Source organism: Heptranchias perlo, chromosome 6 (genome assembly GCF_035084215.1).
Source record: "Heptranchias perlo isolate sHepPer1 chromosome 6, sHepPer1.hap1, whole genome shotgun sequence".
NCBI lineage: Eukaryota > Metazoa > Chordata > Chondrichthyes > Hexanchiformes > Hexanchidae > Heptranchias > Heptranchias perlo.
In genome coordinates this window covers 11,873,450-11,898,610 of record NC_090330.1, presented here as the reverse complement: position 1 = coordinate 11,898,610, position 25,161 = coordinate 11,873,450, and the positions used below count along the sequence as shown (strand labels likewise).

Genomic DNA, 25,161 nt, shown 5'->3' with positions numbered 1-25,161 from the left:
TAATTACTATCCAATGACCCTGCTGGAAAGCATGCAAGTATGGACATCGGGCGAGGACAGTATTGCTCAGCTGCGACAGCTCCGACCATGGTCAAGACAACCTGCCAATGTTCACTGTTGAGGTTCACACAAGAAGGATGGTCTGTTAGATGAGGTACTGGAGGGCTCCTGGCCCTCATAAAAAGCGCCAGTGTGTAAGTCACCATCTTCAGGGAGAAAAAAATACCCAAACAAATTACACAGATTAAAAAATGATAGATCATGAACAATGGAAATTGGAAATAAAAACAGAAAATACACAGCAGGTCAGTCAGTATCTGAAGAAGAAAAACAGGTTAAGATTTTGGGTGAGACTTTTCATCAGAACCGGGGCAAAAGGTTACGGTTTGGCATTAGGACACCATCTGAATTCCTTTGATTAGATTAGTCATTCTGAGGTACATTATTCTTATGTCTGGATCCAGTTCTGCTTCAATAACATGTCAAATGTCCGACAATCACAATGTTATTTACCCAAGCCTGATGAGAGGATAATTTCCCTTTTCTTCTCTCCCAGTGCTCTCCCTGAATATTCTTGTGCATGAAAATGAATTTAATGCTTTCTTATTCGGAAGAAGCAACATTGGACCTTTGGGATTTTGCAGCTTGCTATCGACAGCACTATCCTTCTGTGCAATGCTCAAATGATCTTTTCTCTTAATTTATGTGCCGTTTGGGGGCATCTTTTGCAGTTTTCCTTTACATGTTGTACCATTAGGTGCAATGGAGAGAGCCTGTGTTAATATATAAGCAAGGACATATTGGCATATGTTGACCAATATTTGTTCATTGGGGCAGCTGTATTCTGAGTCAGCCCACTGTTATCTGAGTAAGGAATCAAAATAGTTTTGGTGGTTGAATTTAGTGCTAAAGTTTCCTAGTGAAATGTTAGTTGAATTGTTTTCTTCCGGTTTCGCTTCATAGCTTTAGAACAGGAGGGCTCAGATCCTGGCATTCAACCTCTGTTTTCCTGGCAGGCCTCCCACCTTGCACCCTTCGTAAACTTGAGCTCATCCAAAACTCTGTTGCCTGTGTCCTAACTCACACCAAGTCCCGTTCACCCATCATCCCTGTACTCACTGACCTACATTGGCTCCCAGTCTGGCAATGCCTCAATTTTAAAATTCTCATCCTTGTTTTCAAATCCCTCCATGGCCTCATCCCTCCCAATCTCTGTAATCATCTCCAGCCCTACAACCCCCCCCGAGATCTCTGCGCTCCTCCAATTCTGGCCTCTTGCGCATCCCCGATTTTCATCGCTTCACCATTGATGGCCGTGCCTTTAGCTGCCTAGGCCCTAAGCTCTGGAATTCCCTCCCTAAACCTCTCCACCTTTCTACCTCACTCTCCTCCTTTAAAATGCTCCTTAAAACCTACTTATTTGACCAAGCTTTCGGTCACCTGACCTAATATCTCCTTACGTGGCTCGGTGTCAAATTTTATTTGATAACACTCCTGTGAAGCGCCTTGGGACATTTTACTACATTAAAGGTGCTGTATAAATGCAAGTTGTTGTTGTTTTTGTTTTATCATTCTGTGATATCTTTTGCTGTTGTCAATGGTTCAAGCTATTACATGCTTAATTTTTTTTTACCGAAAATAGTTTCAGAAATGATTAACACTTTCAGTTGGTTGACAAGAACGATGACTCAAACATATCTTGACTGAGAACAGGAGACTCAAAAAAACACTCGGATATTTTTCCTACGTAGGAGTTCATTGAGAGTTCTGGAAAAGGCCATCCACAAATAACTCCCCAAGGGGACTTCAAAGATGTCTGTGTAATTAAATCAACCAAGTAGCTCCCGGGCTTTATTTTTGTCTGACTTCTGCTTGTCTTACTGTACTAATACAATAGTTCATCGAAGTAGAATTCTTATTTAACATTTCATTGGCCTTACCTTTTATCTTCATATATTTGAGCTTTTCCTATCTTATATCTGCTGATTTTCATTTGCAGAAATGTTTTCATCTTAAAAGAACTGATCCATATTTTTAATATCTTTTTGGATTGGATTGTTGCTTTGAAAATGCTTTAGTATATTTTTGAAGGGTTATTTTCTAGAAATCAATGGTTATATTGAGAATTGCTAATCCTTCTTTATGCAGCTAGCCCCTCCGTCCCATTCTCGCCATGTGTGATGGGGCAGATGGCTATGATGTCCATGTCAGCCCAGATGAATAGCAATAGCAATACCAGGAGGTCTATGAAAGTAGCATGAGCATTCAGTAGGCTCCTTTTAAGATGCGACCGGGAACTTTGTGACTCAAAATTAGTTGTGAATTTGGATAGGGCTGCTTTTTAAGAAGAGTTAAAAAAAAACAAATTATGCACCTTCTAGACTTCCTTCATCTCATGACTTCTTTTAGCTTGTGATAGCATGAATTAAAAGGAGCGTACCGTACTTGCCCCTCTGATTCTGCTTCCCTTTGTGAGAAGCACTTAACATCTCGTTAACTTGATGTCTCAGCTGAGACTGGGAATTCACCAGATTGCTGTTTTTTTAATGTTACATTCTTTTTGATTCAACCTGAACTTATTAGATTTTGAATTAAGTGATTGCTTTCAGTTCTGTGGAAGCCATTTTTTAAAAACCTCCCTGCTTAGGATAGTGTTTCTGCAGCCTCCTCACAGGAAGGAATCAGAATTAGTCTCTAACCCAACTACAGATCAGTGTCTGTACAACTGGTTGTTTCAAACTTCATCGAAAGCAATAAATAGGAAGTTGTTGCCAGTTTGACTTCAGCTGAAACTGACCACTTTGTCAATCTTATAATGCAGAAATGGAATATTCTGGAACATTTCAAGGTCATTTGATAGTGTGTGAAAGAGTATGGTAGCCCAGTGGTTATGGTAGTGGGTGAGCAGCCCAGCCGTTCAAATCCCACAGTGGCAAACTGTGAAATTGAATTCAATCTGCTAACTTGTGAGCTGGCACCCAGAAAATGACCATGTAAACTGCTGGATTGTTGTTCTAACCCAACTGGTTCAGTGATGTCCTTCAGGGAAAGCAACCTGACAATGCTACCTGGTCTGGCCTATATGTGACTCTAGTCCCATGCTATGTGGTTGGCTGTTAATGCCCTCAGGGCAACTAGGGATGGAAAACAAATGCTGCCTCGTGTTGTCCATGTCCCAAGGACATTTAAAAGAAATGCTGGCCTAGTTTTAAAGCTAGACTCTTATCTGTTGAACTGGATATTTGACTGTCATAGAAAACTTCAATACTTGTGCTGGTGTCAGTCTGTGTCCTTGGTTTTGCATCTTCACTGGAAATCTGATGGATGCCATTAAAAGTATGTTCTTTCTGTTGATAATACAACCCTCTCTGGAATGGTTGACTCCCCAGTTGAAAGACAAGCCGTGTATGAATCATTGCATCCAGATATAGACAGAATTGCCCAGAAGGTTGGCAAAAATGGTGGGGTGTTATCTTCAGTGCTGAGAAGACCAATTCAGTATCTCTATCCAGGAAGGATGATTGTGAAGTTGCTCACCTGTTTCTCCTATAAAAGCTTTGATCAACTTCAGACATCCACTTCCCAGTCTTGGTAAATATATCCCAGGCATGCTGAGGAAATCGAGTGAGGAAGATGCCGGAGAAAGCTGTGGGAATTCTGAAGAAAGATTGTTCTTACTTTTCACTGTCAGCAGCATGTCTCTAAAGCGTATTTGGTGAAACACAATAGACTTGTTTGTCGGGCTGCAGTCTCTGTTCACATCCAAACCCATTAAGACCAATGTATTGGCTGAAAGTGGCATTCATGCTCTACAAAATCACACAGATGTAGCTGCATTGTCAGTCCTCTAAAATTTAGCCACGGTTTAAGCCAGATCTAAACGTTTATTCCAAGCACTCGACAGTAGCTCCTAAAGTTCTGAGAATAGGGGCATGATATTAGCCCGGGCGGGGAGTGGAATTCCTATCGGGAAATTCGGAAGAGCAGGTTCCCGGACGTCCTTACAATTTTGACTTAAGGACGTTGTTTTTTCCTTTTTTGCTGGTTTCCTGCCTGATTGACAGGCTGGTCTCAGTTGGATGGGAGAAAAGCAAGGAAGAGGACGTGATCAGGTAAGTGTTATATTTGTGGGGGGGGTGGGGGTTACCGGGGGTGTCGGGGATCACCGGAGGGGAGGTCAGTCATCGGTGGGGGGGGCGTCAATCATCGTGGGGGCTGTCAGTCATCGGGGGGCGGTCAGTTATGGGGGGGTGTCAGTTATTGGATTATTGGAGGAAGTGTCGGGATCGGGGGGTCATCGGGGGTCATAGATCGTTGGGGGGTCAGATATTGAAGGGGGTAGTCGGAGATTGTGGGGGCGATCGGAGATTCTGGGGTTGATCGGAGATCGTGGGGGGGGGTTGGAGATCGTGGGAGAGGTCGCTGCAGGTAGGCTTGTTGGGCCTGGGGTAAGCACTCTTGCTTCTCCGGCCCACAAGCAGTCCTATAAAGGCACTTACCTGCAGTTTCGGGCCTTCTCGCCTCCTCTCACGCGGCGTGAATGAGAAGACCCGGGAATCGCGGCCCCCAGGGGCTAAAATCAAAAAAAACTTTGAAAATGGAAGCCTGCAGCCTCCTTAAAAGCTTTTACTTACCAATCTGCCTCCTGAGAGCAGGTTGGTTGTCTGCCCCTTGTTCCGCCCCCGTGAAAACCGGAAATGGGCGGGTTGGGGGCGGGTTTTCGATTTTTGCAATTGTTACAGCCTCCCTCCGTCCCCAACCCACCCCTCTTTCCAGGGTAAAATCATGCCCTAGGTATCTCACCTTAGTGCAGCTTTATGTTCTCCTAATAGAAGGTTGAAACAGATAAACTTTCTTTTTTCCCATGCATGAAGTGATGCATGTTCAAGAGTATATTGAGTAGTAGCCTGTTTGAGAAAACTCACCATACAAGTGGCTAATGAGCCAACAAAGTCTGAGATGAATCCATGGCTATAGTTATGGTGAGTGTACATTTGTGCCAAGTTAATTGGGGGGTATGGTTTAGGGAGCTCTTTAACCAGCTTGCTCCACCGCATTTATAGAATCATAGAATGATGCAGCACAGACGGAGGCCATTTGGTCCATCGTGCCTGTGCCGGCTCTTTGGTAGAGCTATCCAATTAGTCTCACTCCCCTGCTCTTTCTCCAATGCCCTGTAAATTTTTCCCTTCGAGTATTTATCCAATTCCCTTTTGAATCTGCTTCCACCACCCTTTCAGGCAGTGCATTCCAGTTCACAATAACTCGCTACGTAAATTTTTTTTTCCTTATGTCACCTCTGGTTCTTTTGCCAATCACTTTAAATCTGTGTCCTCTGGTTACCGTCCCTTTTGCCACTGGGAACAGTTTCTCCTTATTTACTTTATCAAAACCGTTCATGATTTTGAACACCTCTATCAAATCTCCTCTTAACCTTCTCTGCTCTAAGGAGAACAACCGCAGCTTCTCCAGTCTCTCCTGAAGTCCCTCATCCCTGGTACCATTCTAGTAAATCTCTTCTGCACCCTCTCTAAGACCTTGACATAAAGTGTGGTGCCAACCAGTGTTTAATAAAGGTTTAGCATAACTTCCTTGCTTTTGTACTCTATGCCTCTATTTATAAAGCCAAAGATCCCATATGCTTTTTTAACAGCCTTCTCAACTTGTCCTGCTACCTTCAGAGATTTGTGTACATACACCCCCAGGTTCCTGCACCCCCTTTAAAATTGTACCATTTAGTTTATATTGCCTCTCCTCATTCTTCCTACCAAAATGTATCATTTCACACATCTCTGCGTTAAATTTCATCTGCCATGTGTCTATCCATTCCACCAGTCTGCCTATGTCCCCCTGAAGTCTGTTACTATCCTCCTCAAGGACATTTAGTCTTTAGATTTGTCAGAATGACATATCACATGTATAATTATTGTAAACCCTAGAAACAGTTCCATTTGGTTTTTGACTTGTAGGTGAGTTCCAAAGATCTCGAGTAACAATCCTTCAAAGAGTCTTCATTGGGATCACCTAATTACTACAAATGTCAGCTTGGCTCAGTTAGTAGCATTATCTCTGAGAAGGTTCTCGGCTTCAGCCCCAATCCAGGACTTCAGCATATAATCTAGGCTGACACTTCAGTAATGCTGCATTGTGCTGTCCTTTCGATGTGACTCTGAGATAGGCATTAAGGGGAACTCTGCAGTGCATTTGACGTAAGCTATTTGTGACCTGAGTTGTTGATTGTGTTGGTAGAGTAGGAGAAATGCTCCATTTCCCAGTACTCTCATCTCTCAATTTAATGGCTAACAGGGCTCACCTTTATTTCAGGGCAATTGGAAGAGCAAGTTCCAGCGAGCACACGTGAGCAGTCAAACGCGGATATCCGGAAATTGCTCTACCATTTGCCCTTCTCATTTGAAAGCTCCGTGTTAAAGAGACCTAGTCGGCCGAATGAATGGGCCAGCGCGAACTTGCTGCACTGTCCAGCTGGAAACGAACTAATCTCTCCATAAAAAAGGTACACTGGGTTTTTTAGGTCTAAACTAACTTTTAACGGCGTGGTAAGCATTAATGTCTGCCAAACAACCTCTTTGGCACTGAACACTAACTTTTAAAAATGTGGAATCTTGTTCCTCCCGGAGACATTTAAAAACATTTTTTTAGAATGTTATTTTTTTTACTTATTCTTTCTGTCTCCTTAACCTCTGTCTTTTAATAGTACCCTCTCTTTATTTTGCTTTCTCCAACTAATTTTATAGAGAATTTACTAATCTACCTGACACTCCCTGCTTCTTAGGCTGCGTGGCTTGTGAAGGATGCTTTCACTTCCTGGTTCTGACTGCGCGGCTTGTCAATGATGCTTCCAGCTGATTGGTTGAGGGGACATAGAGATCCTTTCCCCGCTCTCACAGCTCAGAGAAGCCCGGGAAAGACCGCTGCACTTCTTGCAGATCTCAATTAAAGCAAGCTGGCGTCCTGAAGCCCGTGAAAAGTTAGTTACTTACGAGCGGCAGGCGATGTCCCTTCTCCGCTCAGCGCAATGAATTCATTTACCAGACAAAGAGTTGTATCTGGTTCAGCATCAGTCAGTGTAGACACAAGATACAATGCAAAAATAATTGAGCCCATGTTGATTACAATTGGATTCGCTGAATTCTTCTATTGTGTTCTTGTTTGCACTAATTACAGTATATTCCTAAACCTTAACTTGACCTCCATAGTTGCTTTTCGGCAGAACAGACCTGTTTCTGTGCTCTGTACCTTCGTGTCCAATCTCAATAATGGAGAACAATCTTTTGATCTGTGGTTATACAACCACTTGAGGCGCAATTATATTAATACTTGAACCTTTTATCATTAATTATGATAATTTTGCTGTATAAAAATGACTAAAGTCAGAATCTATTTTATAACCTTCAATGATTATTCAAATTCAGGTGTGTGAATGCTGAACCAGTACTTATAATTAATCAAGCCCTCTAATAACTCGGTTTACGCTGAATATAAGTATGATATTCAGTTGCCTTTTGTCATTGATTATAGAATTGGGGAAATCACGAACACCTTTTTTCTTAGAATATTGTTATACTACAAATATTATTCTTAGACTGGTACCTGTAAAAAGCTGCAGCAGGAGACCTGCCATGAGTTATACTGCCAGTTCCTATGTCGCTATTGCCAAACTAAAAGAGGCTCTGAACAGTGAAAAGGGAATGCCCATGTAAGTGTTCTGCTTACTGGTGTCTGAATGACAATTACACTTTAATGTTAGCAAAGATACTGTGGTCTATTTGCTCTACCAACATTGTCTGACTAATCCAGTTGAATTTTTTGAGGAGATCACTAATAAGATAGATAAGGGATTGTCTATGGATGTTGTCTATATGGACTTCCAGAAAGCATTTGATAAAGTTCCACACAAGAGATTATTAGTAAAAATGAGAGCTCATGGAATTGGAGGTAGCCATTGACTTGGGTTGGAGCTTGGTTAGGAAGTAGGAGACAGAGAGTGGGGCTAAAGGTTAGATACTCTGAGTGGTGCAATGTAACAAGTGGTGTTCCCCAGGGATCTGCTCTGGGGCTTCAACTTTTCACCATATTTATTAATGACTTGGATGAAGGAATAGAGAGCTGTAGATCCTAAGATTGCAGATGACACTAAATTAGGAGAGACAGTAAGTAGTGGAGATGGGAGCAGAAAGTTGTAAAGGGACATCGACAGATTAGTTGAGTGTGCAAAACTGTGGCAAATGAAGTTCAATGTGGGCACTTTGGACCCAAGAAAGATTAATCGGAGTATCTTCTAACGGTGAGAAACTAGGAAGGTCAGTGGTTAAGGCACAGGGTTAATATTCACTCAGCTAGGTGAGTCTTTGGCTGTGCTCCCTGGATGGAATGTCGTTTGAAGGAAGTGCATCATTTCTTCACAAATACTGTCTGAGCCCACAGCAGGTGGATAAATTTGTTAAAGAGCAGGACACTGTGATGGAACTCCAACTGATGCAGTAGATATGACAAGCTCCTGTTCTTCCATACACTGAACTGAACTTTGCCTCTGGCGAGATGCTAAAGGCAGGCCAGGCAATTCCCCTTGGGGAGGGAGGGGAATTGGCAGAAAAATTATCACAGGCTGCTCTTGTGAACCACTTAGTAGCTAGTTTCAGAGCAGCGTTCACACAAACTTGGGATCAGGATATCCATCTGCTTTGGTATCCTGGGAGTGTGTGTGGTATGGTGAGACCCAAGAAAGAGGGAATACTTTGAAAAGATGCAGTATATGAGCAAAAACAAATTCATTTAACAAGTTTCTTCAGTAGAAGTGTTGACGCAGGGGAAATTTCACTGAGTCAAACAAGGTGATAGAGAACATTAGACCTTAGCTTGGCAGCTACAATTGGCCTGAGGACCCAAGGGTTAGGAAATGGTGAAAATAAGTCAGAGTTCCCACTCCTGATTTCAACCTACTGACTCCTGCTGGGGAGCACGCATGCAAAGATGCTGGGTGAGGACATAATCGGGTATGGCTGTGATGCTCCCCATGCATGAATAGCCCAAATAGCCTTCTGCCACTCATGAATAGTCACTTGAACAAAGTACCAAAGGCTGCTTGTTGGGCTTGGAATCTTACCCCAGAATTGAGTTAACATCGTCAGGTGAGGAGGAAGGGAGAAGTGGGAAAAAAATTGGTTGTAAGCACGATGTCACCTATTTCCTATATTTTAATTCATGTGCACGTTTTTTGATTGAAAACCACAAAACCATAGGGCCGATTCCACCATCCCATGCAACCAGAATGGAACGAGTGCTGGCAGGGAATGTACCGAGAGGGCACTTCAGCCATTCAATTTCCACCCAATAATTTCCGGCTGGCAATGTGAGAGTGCGGTTGGGCCCTTATATCTAACCAAAACAGAGAGTCTTACTTTCTCTTTCTGCAAGAGGATACAGTTGGAATCTAATGTTGACAGCAAAATCACATGGCTATGTGACAAATGATTTCCCTAAAAATCAAGTCAAGAAAAATGATGAAACATCTAATTCATTTTATATGGTCCCATGTTGTCTTTTTGTACCAAGAATTTTTTGGTGAATTTCTATGAACGTTACCAACATTCAGTCTGAGTCACATTGTGACTCATTGAGAAAATGCATAGTGTTTCATTGTATGTTGAATTCTTTGGTCTGCTTTTACACTAAGAATAACATGGAGTATGTTCCTCATGTAATACTGTCTTCCGTTAGGCGTGAGTTGTAATAGTCTACAAGCTGTTCTGTTGACATGGTCCTGTGTCTAATGTACCTCCAAAAACTCTTTGTGTTGAGATTCTTCACTGTGGCCTCATACACGAGAGGCTGTTTGCTCATAATTGTCTTCTAATTGTTTGAGCCTTCACAGTGGGTTTTGGCCAGCTACTCAACAACAGGGACATCACAGTTGAGTCCAATGATCTTCTTACCCGATATCCACACTCGCTGTTTCACCAGGGGTCACTGGATAGCGGGCAGGATCCGGAACCCTGACCGATTTCCCCCCCCGAAACTCAAGGGCATGGAGATCAATTCCAACATGTTAAAACTGGATAGCCATGTGGTGAAGGATAGAATATTAGAGCCTGATCTTTAGTTGTTTCCAAGCCTTTATTCACAGAGATTCCCCTTTACACACACCACACCCTAGATAAGCTCCCCTATAAAAAGGATACAAGAGATTCCCCAATGGATACCCACCACCTGAATACAATTAACACTAATTGATATAAATCATACAATTAACACAGCAGGACTATTAAACAGCTGAACATTTAAAGAAATAATTCATAATTCCCAATGAATATACATACCCTTGAGGAATAAAAACTCCACGGGAAAACCGTGGCTAACTAGAGAAGTTAATGATAGTATTAGATTAAAAGAAGACGCTTATAATGTTGCCAAAAAGGGTAGCAAGCCTGAAGATTGGGAAGGTATTAGAAATCAGCAAAGGATAATCAATAATTTGATAAAGAGGGAGAAAATTGAATATGAGAGTAAACTTGCAAGAAATATAAAAACAGATTGTAAGAGCTTCTACAAGTATATAAAAGTGAAGAGATTAGTGAAAGTAAATGTGAGTCCCTTAGAGGCTGAGACAGGAGAAATTATAATGGGGAATAAGGAAATGGTAGAGACGTTAAACAAATATTTTATATCTGTCTTCACAGTCGAAGTCACAAAAAACATATCGGAAATAGTGGGGAACCAAGGGTCTAATGAGAGGGAGAAACTTAAAGTAATTAAGATTAGTAAAGAAAAAGAATTAGAAAAATTAATGGGACTAAAAGCCGACAAATCCCCTAGGCCTGATGGCCTACATCCTAGGGTTTTAAAAGAAGTGGCTGCAGAGATAGTGGATGCATTGGTTTTGATCTTCTAGACTTCCCTAGATTTTAGAACGGTCCCAGCGGATTGGAAGGCAGCAAATGTAAACCCCGCTTTTCAACAAAGGAGGGAGAAAGAAAACAGGGAACTATAGGTCAGTTAGCCTGACATCAATAGTAGGGAAAATGCTAGAATCTATTATTACGGACGTAGTAACAGGGCACTTAGAAAATCATAATATGATTAGGCAGAGTCAAAATGGTTTTATGAAAGGGAAATTGTGTTTGACAAATCTATTAGAGTATTTTGAGGGTGTAATTAGCAGGGTAGATAAAGGAGAACCAGTGGATGTAGCATATTTGGATTTTCAAAAAGCGTTCGATAAGGTGCCACACAGAAGGTTGTTACACAAGATTAGGGCTCATGGAGTTGGGGATAATACATTAGCATGGATTGAGGATTGGTTAATGGACAGAAAACAGAGAGTAGGAATAAATGGGTAATTTTTGGGTTGGCAGGTTGTAACTAGTGGGGTGCCACAGGGATCAGTGTTTGGGCCTCAGTTATTTACAATCTACATTAATGACTTAGATGAAGGGACTGAGTTTAACGTAAACAAATTTATTTACGAAACAGCACTAAGTGGGAAAGTAAGCTGTAAGGACGACACAAAGAGTCTGCAAAGGAATGTAGACAAATTAAGCGAGTGGGCAAGAAGGTGGCAAATGGAGTATAATGTGGGGAAATGAGAGGATATTCACTTTGGTAGAAAAAGTAGAAAAACGGAATATTTTTTAAATAGTGAGAAACTATTAAATGTTGGTATTCAGAGGGATTTGGGTGTCCTTGTACATGAACACAGAAAGTTAGCATGCCATTACAGCAAGCAATTAGGAAGGCAAATGACATGTTGGCCTTTATTACAAGGGGTTGGAGTACAAGAGCAAGGAAGTCTTGCTGCAATTGTACAGGGATTTGGTGAGACCACACCCAGAGTGATTTGTACAGTTTTGGTCTCCTTACCTAAGGAAGGATATACTTGCCTTGAGGCGGTGCAACGAAGGTTCACTAGATGGATTCCTGGGAAGAGAGGGTTGTCCTATGAGGAAAGATTGAGTAGATTCAGCATATACTCTCTGGAGTTTAGAAGAAAGAGAGATGATCTCATTGAAGCATATAAGATTCTAAGAGGGCTTGACAGGGTAGATGCTGAGAGGCTGTTTCCCCTGGCTGGAGAGTCTAGAACTAGGGGGCACAGTCTCAGGATAAGGGGTTGGCCATTTAGGAATGAGATGAGGAGGAATTTCTTCACTCAGAGGGTCGTGAATTTCTCTACCCCAGAGGCCTGTGAATGCTCAGTCGTTGAGTATATTCAAGACTTAGATCGATAGATTTTTGGACTCTAAGGGAATCAAGGGATATGGGGATTGGGCGGGAAAGTGGAGTTGAGGTCAAAGATCAGCCATGATCTTATTGAATGGCGGAGCAGGCTCGAGGGGCCATACGGCCTACTCCTGCTCTTATTTCTTATGTTCTTATGACTACTCCTGTCCTGGTTGAGAACAGCTAACTCAGGGTGAACCTGGGACCTTCCTGATCTGTACGGTTCAGCTACTTACTGGATCAACTCACTGGATCATCAGGGCAGTTAGGTTATGCTTGTTAATTGACAAGGAACTGATTCCACTGGCAGGAGGATAGGTAGCCCGAGGATACAGATTTAAGATAATTGGCAAATGAACCAGAGGGGAGATGAGGAGAAATATTTTTCCGCAGCGAATTGTTATGATCTGGAATGCACTGCCTGAATGGGCGGTGGAAGCAGATTCAATAGTAACTTTCAAAAAGGAATTGGATAAATACTTAGAAACATAGCAACAGGAGTAGCAACATTCAGCCCCTCGAGCACCCTCCACCATTCAGTTAGATCATGGCCGACCTGTATCTTAACTCCATTTACCCACCTTAGCTCCACGTACATGAAAAGGAAAAATTTGCAGGGCTATGGGAAAGAGCGGGAGAGTGGGGCTAATTGGATAGCTCTTTCAAGGAGCTAGCACAGGCCTGATGGGACAAACGGCCTCCTTCTGTGTTGTATGATTCTATGATTCTATGAAGACTATTCTCCTCCAGCTTTTGCTAATGATTCATACTTTTAATATACTCCAAAAAGTTTATAGTCCTTTTGATGAGCAGGCCATATTTTGCGGATTTGAAAAAACATTTTAAAATCTAAATTTAGCCTTCACTGAAACCTCCAAGATTGGGAAGTGCTGATGATATCATCAGGTCTGCAGTGATTTGCGGAGCCTGGCAGTGTGAAGGAACGCAGTTAACATTAAGTGGAGTTATTAAACTAGTACAGTTGAGCAACCTAGTTATCTGAGCCCTGCCTGTTAATTCAGCATAACTTTAACACTGTCAGGTCTTGTTCTGACCCCCCCCCCAACAAATAATGTCATCAGCACTCACAATGTAAACATAAACATCTGTCTGCCAATCAATTTATGTATAAATATATATATTTATAAAACAATAGATTTTTTAAAAGTTGAGATTTATGCATCACAATTTAGACATGATAAAGCACCCACAAACCAGAACTTAAAAGCAATCTTAAAAATATATATGAAAAGGGAAAGAAAGCCAGTCATTTCCTTTCAATCTTCTGACCCTGAGGTAGCCTGACCACATCCCAAGTAGAGAAGTGAAACAGCTGCCAATTTAGAGAGATTTCCAACAGCCACAGCAGTTAGTCTCTAATTGACCTCAGGATAGGCCTGCTTAGGCCACTTTCCCACAGGGAGTATCTGAGAAGTGAACATTAAAGGGCAGACCAGGTTAGCAGGTAAACATTAGGGGGGTATGTTTAACTTTTGGCGATAATGTAGAAGAGGTGATATCAGTTCGGACACTCATTATACACCTCTCCCGATTTTCCTTTCGACGGTCTGACACTATCGCCAAAAGTTAAAATTACCCCCAACGAGTGTCCACAAGACTAACTGTGAGCAACACCACGGGGGATCAGCTAGTTTAATTTTTTTTTAAATCAAGTGTTTCTGACGGCAAGATTCTCTCTTCCATAGGGTTTGAGGATATGGAACCAAGGCAGATAAATGGAGTTAAGATACAGATCAGGCACTGAATGACAGAACTGGCTAGATGGGCTGACTGGCCTACTCCTGTTGCTGTGCTCCTACCATGTCATAGATAAAAAGAAACACAAAATGTTAACCTACTTTTCTCTTTCAAATGTTGACCAACCTGCTGTGCATTCCCAATATTTTCTGCTTCTGTTTTTTGATTGTGTGAGAGTTGATTCTAGTGCGCCTTGCTCCACTAGGTTTTGCTAAATATCGCCTTTTATTTCGCAGTTGGAAGAAATGTTAAAAAGTGTTGAGCTACTAATCACTAACCATGGTTCGAGATTACATCTCCTCAGTAGAAGGCACCATTTCTTTCGGTTCATTTATCAACATAACATTTCATATGCACAATACCTCTCCAGTTATTGTAGCATTTTTCACTCCATAATTCCTGTGATTGTAACCACATTGCCTGAATTTTTAAGAGAAAATGTTCCCCACTCCTCTGGTGACAGCTGTCTGTGTCTAACTGATGTGTGTATCGCTCCTCTTGCAGAGATACATATGCATTAGCTGCATAGGCACCTCTCTCTCTCTCTCTACAGAGGAGTGAGAATCTGGCCATTGGAAATTTCCAATTGGAAGAAATTATCAGGTGAAAAATGCTACAATAAACCGCGGGCCTGCAGTCCTGTAAAAATATTAAAGTTTGACTCATTCAGGAAACAAGCAGGAAGGTGGCTTCCTACCATATAAATCTATTTGTGACACTGTGCTAAATAGTGTTGGAAAGAAAATGATAATATTACTTGGCTGTTTTTAGATTTTATGTAGAGATATGTAGATAGTTTGATTTTTTTTTTCATGTTATGTACCTTTATGTGCAGCAATAAAATGCTGTACTGCAGGTAACTCTCCCATCACATAGACCCGTTAATTGGGACAGCCGGTCTCATTCCTTTTGCACAATTAGAAAATGATTTCACTGCCACTATGCTCCCTGTACTGCTCAACTTTTCCCCTCAGGATGCTCCTCATTGCCACTCTGCATCCTGAGGAACTCTGCCCAGTGAGGCGCTACTCACTGCTACCTTACTTGTAGAGGTGTTCTCCGTCTCTGCTACGCTGGTTCTAGGAGTGTTTCCCCTCTCTGCTACCTTGATTCTAGTGTCCTTGAGTATATTTGCTTTGTTATCCTGGTTCTAGTACCCTGATTCTAGAGGTGTTCTTCCTCTCTACTACCCTGGTTCTAGAGGTGTTTTCCTTTCTTCTACCTTGGCCCTAGAGCCTTTCTGCTACCTTGATTCTAGCGTCCTTGAGTATGTTTTCTTTGTTATCCTGGTTCTAGTACCCTGGTTCTAGAGGTGTTCTTCCTCCCTACTACCCTGGTTCTAGAAGTGTTTCCCCTTTCTTCTACCTTGGTCCTAGAGCCTTTCTTCCTTTCTGCTACCTTGATTCTAGCGTCCTTGAGTATGTTTGCTTTGTTATCCTGGGGTTCTAGTACCCTGGTTCTAGAGGTGTTCTTCCTCCCTACTACCCTGGTTCTAGAGGTGTTCTTCCTCCCTACTACCCTGGTTCTAGAAGTGTTTCCCCTTTCTTCTACCTTGGTCCTAGAGCCTTTCTTCCTTTCTGCTACCTTGATTCTAGCACCCTGGACCTTTAGTCTTTCTCCTTTGTTACCCTGGTTCTAGAGGTGTTTGGATATTTGAACTCTACATTGTATTCTAACATTGGTCTTCAAATAAAGAATAGTGTGAAATTCAAATTACTAGCTGGAATACCGAGCACTGTGCTGCCTCCCCATTTAATTAACACATTGGACTTGTTTTCTTTTTATTTCTGCAGCTCTACAACAAAATGTGACACCAGGAGGAGTTGCTCCTGAGCTGGAAGTAAGAAGGTGCAGCAGATGGACATAGTAGCTCATAGAATGGCTACAAATCTAAGGAGGCCATTGTGTTAGATTTGTGGCTGAATTTTTCAACACATAGTAGAGATGATAGCAGCACCAGAGTTACCCAGCAGAATCCCTTTCCAAAAGTAAGGAGCCATTTGGCTGTATCTTGAAAGAGGATCAGTGTAATTTTTTTGTGTGGGGGGAAGGTTCCAGCAGAGTCAATTCCCAAAGCAACCTGCTCCGAAAACTTTACTTAAAAGCTACCAGGTTGCGAATTAGACTCCAGCTAGGGTTGCCAACCCTCCAGGATTGCCCTGGAGTCTACAGGAATTAAAGATTAATCTCCTGGACACTGTTGCGAGCAAAACGTGGGAGAAAAATTATAGGAGCTTTAAAAAATTGTGTATTTTTTTCATTGAATTCTTTTGTTTATAAAAATATTGGAGATGGGACAGTTGGAAGCCGGAGATCATGTGATGAAAACTCCAGGAATATGACTAACTAGAGTTGGCAACCCTAACTCCAATTACTGTATACGCTGCAATTTTAATTATTGCAATGAGGTTTCACGGTATTACGTTGTCCTCCCCTAATTATTCTTGCTGATTGGCCACTCCCCGTCTTACAAGGTCCATGTTAGGATGCTGGGCTAGATTTCCTGCTCGTTAACTATGAATGGGTAGAAGTCTAGCCCACAGTTCATTGGTCACAACGATCCTCTAGTAACCCTGCCAAAGTCGCCGTTCGTCAGGGATGAGTTTCGGAGAGGTTTCCCACTGAGGGCGGAACCTGATTTATACTCTCCTCGAGGAAGAAACCATTCCGTTCGCTGCGTGTAGCAACATTGTAAATGTGTCGGGAAGATTTCCTCTGGCCAGTAATTGTAGCAAAATTGTAAGGGCACCGGAGTAGATTTTCAACTTCACCACGCAGGCAGTGAAGACAAAAAAATCTTCACTGATCCCATTGTATCTGAAATCATGCCGTGGACCACTAGTGCTTGAATGCAAACTCATTCACCTGAAATTCCACTCTCCAGCAGGGTGGTATCCCGCAGACTGATTTCAGGGCCGTTCTGCAGGGGAGGTGGTGATGAGGGGGTGCAGTGGGTTTTAGCAGCACTTCTGTTGGGGGTTCAAATCCAGATTGATTGGATGAAAGCCAATTGTGTTAGTCCCACATTGGATGATTTTGGACAAACTAAATCCGGATCCTAGAGGAATAAGATAATAATGTTGTTCAGAGTGGCCAGAGGATGGTTGTTGTGTAAAATGGAAACGGGTCTCATTAGTGCAGTAAAGGGTGTTCTGCTAAAGTTGCTTCTAGGACGCATTGTTGGAAGCTTTACTCTGTGCCTGGCTACGCTACACCTGACTTGAGAATGCTTGATGGTGAGACTGGAGGCTGAATTATCTTATAATCCACCCTTACAGGGTTGGGATTATTTCTGCCTTCCTCCTTGATCCCTCAATTACCCCGCAACAGTTTCCTGGGACTGGGGTGTCATTATCCCTGTATGGTGGGCTCCAGCGGTATCCTCACCAGCAAGCAGGAGCCTGCCAGTGGCTCCCCAGAAGTATCCAGTTGGCGTTTCAATGGGACTGCAGCACCAGAAGAGGTGGGAGGCCGGGTTAAAGGGGCCACAGCAAATCATTTACTGAAGGCCTCGGCTGAGACTGAGGCTTTCAGCAGGCATTGGGCCAAAATGGAGGGAGAGGAGGCGGCTACTAGGCCCTATCCCTCCATCAGGAGACTTTGCGGCCTTCCCACCACTAACCCAGGTTTCATCTGGCGGTCGTTGGGGATTGTCGTTAAGAGGGGCTGACGGAAGGGAACCGGGCTGGGAGCCCTGGCCCTGCCTCCCTGTTGGCATTTGCAAGTGGCGGGCAGGGAAGGAATGGCCAGTGGAAAGTCCTGGAGTGGGAAGGGGGAGGGAAATTAAGGTAGGGACAGGAAGCGACTGTGGGCCTCACTGCCCGATTTCCTCACTGTTTCTGCCATTAACCCTCCTGATTTGGAGCAGGACAGCAGAGGAAATTCCAGGCCTGGGCGTCCGTTGCGGGAAGTTCTTTTCCCTAGTGCTAAAATCGTTCTGCAAACAGAACCGAGGAATACTATCTTCAAAACTCTGGTGTAAATCCTAGAATCCCAAGTGATACAAACAGAATTTGTCTAATTCAGTGACCATAACCTCTAATTATAGGGACCATCAGCCCGGTATATATTATAGGCCGGGCCACTGGTTTATCACTTTCCCTCCCCTCCAAAAATGGACGGAATCATAAAATGCGATCCTCAAAATAATGGTAAAAATCCCAGAACATTATTTAATTTTTAAAAAATGGAATTCAGTCACCGTAAACCAGTAACCCTGGAGATTTTATGTTCTTTATACTTGTTGCAGAGAGAACGAGGGCCACTCTGAGCCTGACAATGATCTGGAGAATCGGGATAGCAAACATCAGAGACGGGGAAGTGAAAGCACAACATCTGTGAGTAAAAGGAAATTTCCTCTCTTGGCAGCAGGATAGGTGCAAGTTTTGAAGCTAGTGTTTTACAAACTCAAGATTAACTATAAGTGACTACACTGTTACTTATCATAAAGCTTGCCAGTATTATGGTTTGTTTTAAATTAAACGTTATTTAATCCAAGACGACAAAAAATTAAGAAGCCGCAAATATTGAGAATCCACAGATCAAGTGTTTTCTTTTACAACACATCTGCACGTTAGCGCATTCTATTCTTAACACTTTGATCGCTTGCATTTGAAGTCATTTCTTAGCCCTTTGCTGCTTCAAGTTTACACTTGTCTGACTTGACCTAGTTACGTGTAAATATATAAATGAAATAAAAAGCCAATTAAAGCAATGAGACAAGATTAAGGGGTGATCTAATTGAGATGTTTAAGATGATTAAAAGATTTTTTAGGGTGGGGATAGAGAGAAACTATTTCCTGTGGTGGGGGAATCCAGAACAAGGGGACATAACCGTAAAATTAGAGCTAGGCCATTCAGGGGTGATGTCAGGAAGCACTTCTTCACACAAGGGGTAATGGAAATCTGGAACTCTCTCCCCCAAAAAGCTGTTGAGGCTGGGGGTCAATTAAAAATTAAAAACTGAGAATGATAGATTTTTATTAGATAGGGGTATTAAAGGATATGGAACCAAGGCGGGCAGATGGAGTTAAGAAACAGATCAGCCATATTCTAATTGAATGGCGGAACAGGCTCAAGGGGCTGAATGGCCTCCTCCTGTTCCTATGTTCCTGTATCTCAGTGGAACTAGGTTCTGCCCCATGCTCAGATTGTGCGAATTCTGCACCTAGTAAATATTGGGACTGTTGACTCCAGAACCTATTTATATAGAATACACCTGCATGACTTAACAGGGATCAACACATTTTTTTTCCTTCCTGAGTGGTGACCTGGAGCTGAACACTCATTACCAAGTACACTCCAGTACCAAGTACTCTTTTGTCCTCTTCAACTCGCCATCCAGCAAGGAAAAGGGCGTTGATTTCCATGGTGACTCAGACTGATTGGGGGTAATGTTGACTTTGGGCGATAGTGTGAATCGGGCGATATGGGATTAGTGGCCCGTTATACATCTCTCCCGATTCAAGTCAATGGAAATGAAAATCGGGAGAGATGTATAACGGGCGGTGGAATCGATATCGCCCGTTTTACACAAAGTCAAAATTGCCCCCGTTGAGTCTGTGGCTGAGCATGAATCGGAACCTCCAACCGACCTGAAATTGTTCTCTTTGTGGGTGGGGAGGAGAGGATGGGAGGAGAGGGGCTGGTAATAATGAGGTAAATCATGATTTCATCTCACAGATCAGAAATAATTTTCAAAACTATACATGTGAAATATGGATGGGAAGAAGTGTGTTCTCATAGACACCTTCCCCTTCAATTTTATGAAATCTAATTAATTGTGTCCTGACACAGGCATTTGGATGGAACCTTGCAGGTGATGTTCTCCAGCGGAAGTCCCACCAGTTTCACCTAGCACACAGCCTGCTTGATACAGGTGTACTTGCCATACTCAAGTGTTAGTGGGACCCACAAGCTGTTTCCCCAATGGCAATTGATCTCAGAGATTAATAGCCATTTGGAGGGGTATGACAGCATCACTTTATGACGCTGTTCCTCTACTCCAGTGGAAATCTTTGGGGTGCTCTCCAATGATCGGTCAGAAAAGGTATTCTTCATGCTTCTTTTTGCTACACCACGATCCTGAATCCCCAATCCACAACCCCCCCCCCCCACCGCAGAGAAGCACTGAGCATAGACCAGGACCCCTCTCCCCTCCCGTCCACACAAGTGGGCGATTTTACAATTGTGTGCTACTGACAGTGAGCCTTGTCTGCTAGGAACGCGTATTGAGAAATCAATATGCCTGGCCGTGGTACCAGCGATTTTCCATATATTCTGGTAGCTTGTGGGGAGCAGCATTGTGGGAGGCCTGACCTCTTGGCTACGCTTGTTGTGTGGCCCAGAGGATAGAGATAAAAACAAAATCTGATTTTATATTGCTGTTCTTTTAATTCAGATTCCAGGGTCCACATATCCATGAGTTAGCTCCCAGGGTTTATGCTGTTAAATCCAATGTATGGTGGCCCAGTGGCAGGCTAATAGACCCTAGCAAAACTTCAGCCATCATCAAATAGATGCAGTTTTAGAAAAGGCTGCACCGCCCTTTTGTGGACAGCATCTACAACATCTCAGTCTCTACATTCAGTATGGTAATCTTAAAATTAGCTTTTGAAATCAAATTTAAAATGTCCTTTCTCTTGCCTTTCAGTCAAGGAAGAAGAGACGAAGAGGCCAGTCTGAGAAAGGCAGAAGACCATCAGTCTTAGCGTGTTCCCGCCAGAACCGAACGAACGAGCAGCGCCCGCGGGATGGAGGCGTTGAGGCCGTTACACTGTTTGAAGTGGTCAGGATGGGGAAGAGTGCCATGCAGGTACTTGCGGGACGATGGGAATTCGCAGCCTGGAGATGGTGCGGCAACATCCAACATTCCAGCTGACCAGTAACCCTTAATTCATGTTCAGTGGGCGTAACAATCAAGCAGTAGCCTTCCCACAACTGGGGAGTGCACTTGCCAACAGGGGTTTACTGGATCGGGGAGGGTTGCACTTCCCTAGCCCAGGGGCAGGGAGGCCAATTGTACCACCCTCCCTGTGGCGTTGGCTGAGACCAAATAACCCAGTACAGTCTCCACTTTGCCTAGTACCGCATCAGGCAGTGTTAGGAAGTTCTAAGGACCCAATTCAAAAAACGATCGAACAATTGACAGGACAAGAGTGGAGCATTTTAACTGACAGGTCGTAACCTATGAGATTGTCTTCTTAAGGGGGACAGGAAATGAACAGCCACAGCTTCCTACTAGTAGAACTGCCCCAGTTCTCCGCCCTGTCCTTCCTGTTAGCTCCCTGCAGGAAGCACAGGAATCGCAAAATCTTCTCTGTAGTTTATAACTAAATGGGTTGCCCCCGAGAGCAGAATCGATAAAGATTGAGTTGAATACTTCCATGTTTTTATTCTGGTGCAGAACCAATTTGTTGGGAGGATACTGCAGTTTATTTTGTATCATTAGCACCCCAATATTCTTACACCACAAAGCATTCACTTGTTTGTTTAATGTTCTGTTAAGCCATAGCTTGAAATTCCTGCCTAAGTCACATCCCAAAGGCAGAAGGAGCATGATTTTGCCTCAGAATAAATGTAACGCACAGACGAATTTCTGGCAGATAAGTCACAACAATTTTGCACTTGCTTTAATAAAAAAAAGAAAATGCTGGAAATAGAGAACAGGTCAATCAACACCTGAAAGGGAAAGAAAGGTGAATATTTCAGGCTGTTCTGATGAAGGGTCACACCTAAAATAATGACTTACCTTTGCTTATGTCGGTTTAGTTGAAGATCTTGCCGACCTGGGGGCATGACCAGTTTTGTGGGCGGGGACTGCTTTGAGCGAATTGATCTTTGAAGCAGCGCAAAAGATTGTGGAAATTCGAGCATAGATTGTAATGGGCGTACCTCACTAACGTTTTAAATTCGGCGATCTTTTTTGCTATCTCAGTCGATTCCGTCCAGATTGCACTGATATCTGGGCGGAAACCAAGCGGAAATTCCAGGCCTATAACTTTAATTAATGATTTGCTCTGTGATTATAAATGCTGGAGTAGACCCACCTCCATGGATTTTTTTTGCTATCTCTCAATATTCAGCAAAAGAAATTCTAGGATTGACTAGGACTCACAAATGATCCAAAGAAAGGAGACAACAGTCTCACAATGAGCTCAATAGCAGTTTGCCGACTTATAGCGGTAATTGGTACTGAGCTTCCTGTCACCAATGAACCCTGGACTGGACCCCATATTCTGAGCGATGGCCATTTTATGTATCATATGAGTTGTCATTAAAAACAAAACATTGATTGACCAAAATTTACACCCATATCTGTTACCTGATTGACTCTGTTAACATTATTTAATGGGGGAGATTTTTTAATTTGGTGCTTGAGACATTCCACGGTACTGTTGGATTTTAGGATTTTTTTTAATTGAGAAAGCTAGATGATGGGCAAGGGCCTAGACTTCAAGATATCACCAAGGCTATAAACAGTGCAGGGAGGCTGAGATAAATCAAGAAGTGGTGATACCAAGCTTGGATTTTCAGAGGCAAGGAAGGCTGAGAAAGTTAAGGAGTTCTATAGGTTTGAGGCCCCGGGATAGAACTAAGTGATGAGCCTTGATTTCAACACAGGGACACAGGGAAGAGGCAGGGAGGACAAGCATGCAAGATGGTATCTTTGGAATGTAAGAAGAGCAACGAGAGCAAAGTTCAGATGAAGGCTGACCGTAGCATTATCTATAAAATAGAGACACACTAGAAAGGTTGCATAATCTTTTTAGATGCTAGGTGTAATGTTGAAGGATCAGCTGATTTGTGCGGAAAGATCTTGGGTTTTATCAGCCAGAAAGGAACAAATAATGAGGTAGTTAAATCCCGCTCCGCCTCCAACTCATTGGCTGACACAGTGGTGTCAATAGTCACTATGATAAAGACTGGGATTAAGCCGATAAATCTTTGCAAAGAATCCAATAATCTTTCTCTGGTTTGCAGGAGTTGTATCATTTTTTTTAAAGAACAGTTTCTTTTTTGGAATACAGTATTAGATTATGTGACTGTTGTTTGCTCCCTTGCAGTCTGTGGTGGATGACTGGATTGAAGAGTATAAACAGGACAGAGATACTACGCTCCTGGATCTCATCATTTTTTTTATTCAGTGTTCAGGATGCAGAGGTAACCTGCTCTGATTTGTCATTAATGTGCACTGTCTTTTCTATGATACATTACCCTTGTATTTTACTAAATGCTCTTGAATACATCTGGATGATTTAATATTTTCCAGACATCCCATTTCTCACCGCTGTGAATGAAACTAGGCTTACATTCTAAAATGTGCCTGTTAGGAATGACTGCTAGGTTTACATTTTAAAAAATTATAATGATAATCCCTTTACCCACCTAACTTCCACATCTTTTCTCCCCTTTGCTGACATAACAAAAGTGTCTGAATTTCAAACATATCCCATGGGTTGTAAAATGTTTTGGTACCAACACAGATTTAAGATAATTGGCAAAAAAGCTAGAGGAGAGATGAGGAAATTTTTTTTTTACTTAGCGACTTGTTATGATCTGGAATGCACTGCTTGAAAGAGTGGTGAAAGTAGATTCAATGTTAACTTTCAAAACAGAATTGGATATATACTTAAAAAAGAAAGATTTGCAGGGCTACGGGGAAAGAGCAGGGGAGTGGGGGCTAATTGCTAGCTCCTTCAGAGAGCCGGCACAGGCACGCTGGGCTGAATGGCCACCTTCTGTGCTGTATGATTCTATGATTCTAAGTCCTGAAGATGCGATAAAGGTGTTTAAAATGTAAAATGGATTCGATAGGGTAGGTATGGAGTAACTATTTCCTCTGGTGGGGGGATCAAGAATGAGGGGACATTATCAAAAGCAGAGCTAGGCCATTTAGGAAGGAAACCAGGAAGCACTTCTTCACACAAAGGGTAGTAGAAATCTGGAACTCTGTCCCCCGAAAGGTTGCGGATGCTGGGATAATTGGAGCTTTCAGGACTGAGATCATTAGGTAAGGGCATCAAGGGACATGGAGCAAAGGTGGGTAAATGGAGTTGAGGTACAGATCAGCCATAATCTAATTGAATGGCAGAGCAGGCTCCAGGGGTTGAATAGCCTACTACTGTTCCTATGATAAGGCACTGTATAAATGCAAAGTCTTTTCCTCCTTTCGCTCCAGGACCACTTTCTACAAACCAGCTACCATGTTGGCAGCATGTTGGACCTAATGGTCTTTTCTTCTTCGCAAAAGTCTCTAGCTCCCAAATTCTTGGGTTGGTAGAGGGTGAAAAAGGAGCTTATTTGCTGATCAAAGTGCTGCCTTAAATCCCTCTAGGTGGGAAAAAAGGAAGTCAGTTTCCTCTGGTAGTTAATTAATTTAATCATTTATTAACACATTGGCCTGGAAAATGTACTCGGGGGTGGGGAAGGGTTGGGGCAGTGCGATCCCAGCCATTGTGGCAACATCATGCCTGTTGCAGAACATCGCCACTGACCCTGCTGATGTTCACGATGTGGAGGGGCTGCGGGACCACGCTTTTGGTGACACCCCCCTTTCCAAAGACCCAGGAAATGCCAGTGGTAGCTGGCCAGTTCCGAGAGGATGCTTAAAGAATATTCCAGATGCCTGAGTGTGGAGCTGCTTTAACCAGCTTTTGGCCTCCTTATCTTCAGGGGTCCAAGCTGAGACCCATCTTAGTGAGTTTCCATGCCCAGCCAAGCTCCCTAAGTGGCTGTTGTCTTATAAAGGTTGGGCAGAGGTTCTGTCCCTTACTAGTCCGAGCGGCAACTCCCATCGAGACCTGGTGTAAGCAACTTTAAAAATCACCCTCATTAAATAAGGTAACAGAGTCAATCAGTTAACAGATAAATGTGTCAATTTTCTTCAATCAATGTTTTGTGTTTAATGACAGACAGCCCATATGTTACATAAAACGGCCATCAACCAAAATAGTTGGTCCACACCAGGGTTCATTGGTGATTGAAAACTCAGTGTTAACTGCCACTAAAAATCGGGCAAACTGCTATTGAGCTCATTTTGAGACTGTCATCCTCCTTCCTTTGGATCATTTATGAGTCCTGGTCAATCCTGGTATTTCTCTTTCAACATGGTTGATCTCTCTATCCTCGCCCATCGTTTCCCTTCTTTGTTCCAGCTCCATGGCA

At 42.8% G+C, this 25,161-nt stretch overlaps 1 protein-coding gene across 2 annotated transcripts in view; it reads left to right on the top strand.

The window, feature by feature from the left end:
- Nucleotides 1-25,161, top strand: part of LOC137322741 (cohesin subunit SA-2-like) — a 110,465-nt gene that overhangs the window by 20,773 nt on the left and 64,531 nt on the right. For both annotated transcript variants that reach the window (XM_067985754.1, XM_067985753.1), the window contains exons 2-5: nt 15,789-15,983; nt 18,245-18,332; nt 20,648-20,809; nt 23,061-23,157. In XM_067985754.1, the coding sequence (XP_067841855.1) occupies nt 15,940-15,983; nt 18,245-18,332; nt 20,648-20,809; nt 23,061-23,157 (391 nt within the window). In that variant the 5' untranslated portion in view covers nt 15,789-15,939. The remainder of the gene's footprint in view (nt 1-15,788; nt 15,984-18,244; nt 18,333-20,647; nt 20,810-23,060; nt 23,158-25,161) is intronic.